Consider the following 7,150-nt stretch of genomic DNA (forward strand, 5'->3'; position numbering starts at 1 on the left):
AGCTGCATAATTGTCCATAGTTTTTTCACACCTTTGCACCGGAAGAAAAGATGGCCCCCATCTTCAAACTGACGTTTGCAGACCACACAGGCAGTGTCCAATTCAACTCCTCTTCTCTGAATATTTGTATTCAACGGATGGCTATTGTGACCAAATCTCCATAGAAAATGATGTACTTTCGGTGGACAATGCAGCCGCCAAACATTTTTCCAAGTTTCATTAGCCCAGCTATTGCCATCCGAGGCCATGCCCACCACTCTAGTCAGCTTCAACGCATCATTGATCATCCGAACCCGATAGGCTGATCGGACAGAGAAAAGTCCCTTTGAATCATAGTGCCAGGCAACAAAATCTTCCGCATCTTGGCATATAGGGATAGTTAGGATAACAGCAGCATCTTCTGGCCAGAAAATCTGGTATATAAGAGTAGTGTTCCATTGCGATGTCACCGGATCAATAAGATCGCTCACTGTAGTAATATCTTGACCATTAGTAGGAGTTTGTGGCCGTCTTGTAATCCCTTTAGGGATCCATGGATCATCCCACACATGTATCTTTGTGCCATCGCCAACTCACCAAATCATACCTTCCTTCAAAAGTTGGATTCCTTGCAGGATACTTCTCCAAACATAGCTCATGCCTCTGATCGGTTGAGCATGTAACACATCCCCATCTGGGAAATATAGCGCACGCAGTACCCTAGCACACAAGGAGTCTGGCGTTTGGATGATCCGCCATCCCTGTTTGGCTAGCATAGCCATATTAAAGGCATGCAAATCTCGAAAACCAAGCCCACCATTCTCTTTGTGTTTCATCATTTTGTCCCAAGAGACCCAATGCATTGCCCTGTCCCTAAGATGAATGCTTTGGTGCACGTAGGGCGCGCGAAGCCGAGCCGAGTAAATGCGGCGTTGGATACAAGCCGAGGCAGGACACGGAGAGCCGACGACGTGGCATCCGTCGTCCCCTATATATCCACGTCGCCCACCCACCCACCCATCATCACACGATCCACCACCAGCCCCCACTCCACGCCAGTACGCCACGCCAAGCCAAGGCAGCAAGGTGACGACGAGGAGCAGCCATGGGGGTGCTGCGGAGCACGCAGAGCATGGCGGCGGAGGTGGAGGAGATGCGTGCGGCGCTGCAGCCGCCCGGGGGCGCCGCCGCGTGGAGGTGGAGGGGCGCGGCCGGGGCCGCGGCGGCCAAGCGCGGGGCCGGGGCCGACGAGGGCGCCGCGGAGCCCCGCGCCGTGTGCGTCACCGGCGGGATCTCCTTCCTCGGCCTCGCCCTCGTCGACCGCCTCCTCCGCCACGGCTACTCCGTCCGCCTCGCCCTCGAGACCCAAGGTCCGTCCGTCCCCCACTCCCCTCCCCTCCCTCGCTCGCTTCCTCGATTGGTCGCTGCCCCTTGACCGTCTTCGGCGGATGGGGGAATTTGGGTCTTCCTGCCTCTGCTCCAGCATTCCACCCACGGACACAGAGGGTTGGCCACCTTCCCCCCCTTCCCGACGTTTCGAAATGGTGGGCGGGCTCCGCAATGCGGCGCGGATTCACACGTGCCTTCTTCTCCACACTCACAGAATATATTAGACAAAGTTGCTTCTGGCGTGAGTCCATTATCCGGCACGAAAATCGTGGACAAATCGGTTTCAGTCTTGCAATCTACGTACTCGTACAAAAGTTTAACTTACCTTTGCGTAGGAGGTGCAAAATTCAGTTAAAGAACTCAGATACGCCGGTTCAGGAACCGGCATTTCGCTAGCAATCAACCAGGCCATGGTAAATTCGTCATTTCGGGTGCCTAGTTGCACAGGGGACAAGAAGATAAATTACCAAACCAACTTTCTTTACAACAACAAACCATGGGCGTGCCAGTCTTCTGTTTAATTAGTGGTACTAGCAGCACATGTCACCACCGCTCATGTGTCGTGATGTCGCCACTAGTTTTCCCTGCTGCACAGCACAGATGGACGTGTTGGTTCGAATGTCGCATCACAGATTTCACAATCCGTCTGAAGCTCATGACCACGTCGCCCTCGGTGGCAGCTGACGTTTCACCAGTGCGCTTCTTCTCGACCACAAGGAAAATTTTGGATGGGAACCAAATCGGTCAGTCCAGAGTTCACTCTCTTTGGGTGAAAGGCAAGAGGGCCTGCAGAGTCATTCATAAGGAATGGCCCCGTTTTTCGCTCCCGACGTTCCATTTCATGCGTTTCATGCTTTTCCCTGATCGGTTGCGCGATAGAATGGGATGTTAAACCGCCCATTCCGTTTGCGTGCGTGCAGTCGGCCTGGGCAAGGTAATTTAGTCAACCAATGGAGAAGAAGGAAACATCAATTTTCACGCTAGCATTATGTGCTGAGGGCTCAGGCAGCACTTGATGTCTTCTTCGTTTCTAGTGGTGTTCTGTACACCAGCCAACTCTACCAACCAAGGCTATTTTTTTTCTTTGGAGGGAGCGCTAAGGCTGTTTCGCACACATCAGCACGTGAAATTCAACTGTAGTCGTTCTCTGATGGATATGATTATTTATTTGGCGATATTAAGGTATATGTGAATTGCATTACTGATAAGGTTCCTCTTTTATTTAGTAGTCACTCGCTGATAGGATCACCTCATCTCACCACCTCCTTGAATGGACCATTTGGGGAATTAATATGCTACCTAAAGTTAACTGATGCGTCATTCCTTGTCCGTTAGCAGCTTGTCAGTTTTAAAAGGCATATTTTCCTAATCAAGGTGGATAAGAAACTGTGGGCACATGTTCTCCAACATTCACCCAAATGCGTGTAACTTTTGCCCATGTTACTTGCACCTTTTCGGAACAGAAGAAGGGCAGTTGTGAAAATAATCGGTGTACAATTCTGATCCTTACTCTATGTCAGCAACAATGTGTCTGGCAATGTTTCCTATATTGTCTCTCTTAATGCAGCATTCGATGTGACATTGTTGCCTCTTTACAATTACCGTCGAAAGTGATTATTTTCTACAGCTTGATGCGTTACTCACTTATGAATTGCTGATACCATGCTAACCCATTCATAGTTCACTCTTACTGCCAGGTTGAACTCCAAAACTAAGTTGTACTTTCTTTTTCTTTGGCAGAGGATCTGGACAAGCTGAGGGAGATGGATTTGTTTGGTGAGAATGGCAGGGATGGGGTCTGGACTATTATGGCAAATGTCATGGATCCAGAGAGCTTGCACCGAGCTTTCGATGGCTGTGTTGGTGTCTTCCATACCTCATCACTCGTGGATCCAGGAGGCATCTCTGGCTACACGGTGAGCTACACAACCTCTATCAACGTTCCTAAAATAGGTAGATATATGTCCCAAAAGTTCATCACGAGAGAATCATCATGCAAAATATGTTGGATAAGCTCGTCTGCTTGTTTTGTTTGTTTGCGGAAGGAAGATGCTATTATTGACAGTGTCATTGCTCCTACATCTCAACTTTTTTTTTTTTTTTTTTTGCGAATCTCCTACATCTCAACTTCTGACACAAAAACTTTTGTCTTGTCTCTTGAGGAAGGCAAAGAGGTGCACATTAGGGAATAGGTGCGTGTCAAGTTGGTAAGGACAATAGGTGGGTGTCAACATGATGAGACTGTACTAGTGCTCCAAAATGTAAAGTACCAAGGGACATCATGGCTAACAAAAAACACGACAATCATATTAAATCAGTCACCTGTCGTTTACATTTGATTTGATCAGGAGTCTGTTGTTATTACAGAGAGATAAATTTTCATACCTAACACCTGTACACCTTGCAGCCAGTAGGTATGCAAGTTAGCGATAACCCCTATCTTGTACTGTACTGGGTTATTCCCAGTGGTGTTATCACAATATGCAATCATAAGAGTAAGAATTCGTTAATTTTCAAAGTCATTTGCAGTATGAGCTGTGCACGTTGCTTATCCTTCAATGAATCCTGGGAAAGGACCTTGGCTACATCATCCATATCCTGTGCATCTACTATATAACTAAGACTAGTTGGCGTGCTGTTCACCTCCGATTTAATCCTGCCAACAACCATTGATTTATGAACTTCATGAGGCTATGAAAATTTGATGTCTCAATAGGCTTTGTGTAGTTGGAGTGCTTGACTTTTCAGATGTCATTGCTGGAAGCTCTTTTGGGTTCAGTTTCTTTCTACATTTTTCTGTTGTGCTCTATCTGACCAAAAGCATCAAGGAATTATCTCAATTGACTGCTGCAGTAAGAAGTAATCATCCAACCATTTGCTAAGCATACCTACTACAAAATCAGTGGTGGTAGGGGCCTACAGCCTACTGACTCCAAATTCCAGATATACAGTTAATGATGGAAATAGGTTGGAGATAGTAGTCCAAATCAAGCCCCAAAATGGTTGCAAATATATGATATATTCGCATGCTCGCATGGCGTTTGACAGTGGAACTACCAAAACCACTCAGATTGGTGATGTAGGGCCTTTATTAGATCATGCCTAATGCTGACACCCATTGCTTTAGCAGACTCATCATAGATATGGGTGTAGCTGTTGATGTTGCTGTGTAATCCGATTCTTTGTACGTATTATTTATCCTGGCTTTACATACACTTGAGAAAAACTGCGCGATGAAACATACTTTAGGTTTGTAGTACCATAGCATGTGATTTCCACGTGCACTTTAGATTACTTATCATGCAAAGCATCTAGCCTGGGTACTTAGTCCACATGTCCTTTACCTGAACTTTTAAGTGCACAACCTATGCTCGAGTTGCTGCTGGTTTGAACGTGTAGATATGAAAGGCATCCTGTTGTTCTTTCGGTTGTCGAAAGCTCATCCTGTTGAAGATCAAAATTTGAGCACTTTTTCTGCTTTGTCACATGGGCGGAGTGGCTCCAGTCTCCAGGTGCTTTAGCACCTTTTGGGTCAATAACAAGGTGATAGAATAAATTGGTTAGGTGGTGCCCTGTCTTGTCTTTTTTGACATTCTATGCTGGATCCATAGCACTTTCATGTCTGAAAGTTCCAACATAATTCTTCCAAAGTTGATCATACCGGGTCGCAGACTTGCAGTATGCGCCAAGAAAAGTAGTACTTTGTGCAAAATATCAGGTGAAAGTTGACTTGGGTTGGCTGCAGCCCATTGACCATCGGTGTTGATCTGGCTACCTGCCCTTCAGTTTATTATGATGAGCTGAGAACTTGTTCAAGGTTCAACAGGCAGTAGTTGTAAACGTGTACTAGCTAGTCTTGTTGAATACTTCCATTTATGTTTCTTGTAGTCTTGCTAGATTCCTCTGAAAGAATCAAAAGGTCCACTGAGTCAAATTTTGTGACTATATATAGTCCTTTAAAATCAGTTGCGGCGTTTTTTCAAAAATGAAAAGAAATTAAGTTGGCTCGCTTAATAACTTTTGTAATGTTAATTCGAACAGAAGCACATGGCGACTCTGGAAGCCAAGGTGGCAGAGCAGGTGGTGGAAGCGTGCGTGAGGACGGAGTCTGTGAGGAAGTGCGTCTTCACCTCGTCGCTGCTGGCCTGCGTGTGGAGGCAGAGCCACCCTCACCGCCGCCGGTTCCCCGCCACCGTCGACGAGAGCTGCTGGAGCGACGAGACCTTCTGCCGTGAGAAGAAGGTGAAGAGAGATTCTGCTGAACCTGTAGACTCTCCATTGCGTGGATCAACCGGCAATGTATCTAATGGTGTGAAACAATTTCTTCTTGTAGCTGTGGTTCGCGCTTGGCAAGACGATGGCGGAGAAGGCGGCGTGGAGGGCGGCACGGGGCCGGGACCTGAAGCTCGTGACGGTGTGCCCGGCGCTGGTGACCGGGCCGGGTTTCCGCCGGCGAAACTCCACCCCCTCCATTGCCTACCTCAAAGGTCTCTTTTTCTGTCTGCACGTACAGGATGATCGTGTGGAGACAGCATTGCTCAGAGCACTGACAAAAACTGTTGTTCCTTTGATGAAAATGTCAGGAGCGCACACCATGCTGGCGGAGGGCCTGCTGGCGACGGCGGACGTGGAGCGGGTGGCGGAGGCGCACGTGCGCGTGTACGAGGCAATGGGCGGCGCCACCGCCGCCGGCGGGAGGTACATCTGCTACGACCACGTGGTCAGGCAGGCCGAGGAGTTCGTGGAGCTTGAGCGGCAGCTGGGGCTCCGGCCGAGGATGCCACCGATCCCGGCCGCCGCGCCGCCGTCGTTCGAACTTTGCAACCGGAAGCTGGCGCGGCTGGTGTCCTCCCGCCGGCGGTGCACCCACGACGCCTACCTCCCCGTCACGTACGACTGACCGCCACCGGGGGAGGAGGAGTCGCGGCAGCGTGGGAGAGGAAAGAAATGGCGTGCGTTGTACAGAGTTGTGCCCCAGTGATAATAAAGCTGATCTAGTTTAGTACGTAAAAAAGTAGTAGTAATTGTTCAAAAAAAGTTTAATACTCCCTCCGTCACGGTTTAGAAGGTGCGCTTGAAAAATCTCTGGGACGGACGGAGGAAGTAGTAGTACGTACTAGATACCGTGAGTATATTGCAGAGAAGACCCCGTAAAGTAGGACGATGATAACGTAGATACCGTGAGTATTTTGCTAAGCATACGTATGCGGCGTCATGGTTGCCAGTGGACATGCCCAAAGTTACCTTTGTAGCAGCAACTTGCCACGGGACATGCCCAAAGTTGCAACCATTTCAACGAGGTCCCGTATGTAGGGCGATGAACCATTTCAACGGCTCTAAGTCTCTGTTTCGACAGAAGACCATTTGGAGCTTCACACCCTACTGGAGAGGGGATCAATAATGGAGTGTCTTTTCATCAATCTTGTTGTTCTCACGATGATGTATGAGTAGTTCATCATAGACCTACGGATCCATAACTAGTATCTAGTAGATGTCAATCTTTCTTCCTTTCTTTTAATCTTCAATACAATGATCATCGTACCTTTGCTTTGATTCATATAATGTAATCCTTTTATGCGGCGCGTTATCGGGATCCGATGAATTTTAAGTTTATGTTCAGATTATTCATGATAAATATTTGAGTCTTCTCTGAATACTTATGTTCAGATTATTTATGATAAATATATGAGAAATTGTCCAATTCAGTGATTTATCATCCGATTTGTCGCTACTCGTGGGGTGACCGATAAGATTATGCCTTATCTTTACCGTTTATCTTTTG

The 7,150-nt window shown here is 47.7% G+C and overlaps 1 protein-coding gene across 1 annotated transcript; it reads left to right on the forward strand.

Moving 5' to 3' along the window:
* Positions 1-1,016: 1,016 nt before the first annotated feature.
* On the forward strand, positions 1,017-6,382 carry LOC123451636 (cinnamoyl-CoA reductase-like SNL6). Its single transcript, XM_045128268.1, has 5 exons — positions 1,017-1,349; positions 3,109-3,284; positions 5,410-5,610; positions 5,702-5,855; positions 5,952-6,382. The coding sequence occupies exons 1-5, from the start codon at positions 1,085-1,087 to the stop codon at positions 6,266-6,268; spliced, it is 1,113 nt and encodes a 370-aa protein (XP_044984203.1). The 5' UTR covers positions 1,017-1,084; the 3' UTR covers positions 6,269-6,382.
* Positions 6,383-7,150: the final 768 nt, after the last annotated feature.

The sequence above is a fragment of the Hordeum vulgare genome, chromosome 1H, assembly GCF_904849725.1.
Source record: "Hordeum vulgare subsp. vulgare chromosome 1H, MorexV3_pseudomolecules_assembly, whole genome shotgun sequence".
In the NCBI taxonomy this organism is placed as follows: Eukaryota; Viridiplantae; Streptophyta; class Magnoliopsida; order Poales; family Poaceae; genus Hordeum; species Hordeum vulgare.

Bases quoted from the DNA above. Each gene is read 5' to 3' on its own strand.
- LOC123451636 (XM_045128268.1), top strand. From the start codon at position 1,085: ATGGGGGTGCTGCGGAGCACGCAGAGCATGGCGGCGGAGGTGGAGGAG. The intron at 5,611-5,701 runs GTGAAGAGAGAT...TTCTTCTTGTAG, and splicing joins CCTTCTGCCGTGAGAAGAAG to CTGTGGTTCGCGCTTGGCAA. The intron at 5,856-5,951 runs GTCTCTTTTTCT...TGAAAATGTCAG, and splicing joins CTCCATTGCCTACCTCAAAG to GAGCGCACACCATGCTGGCG.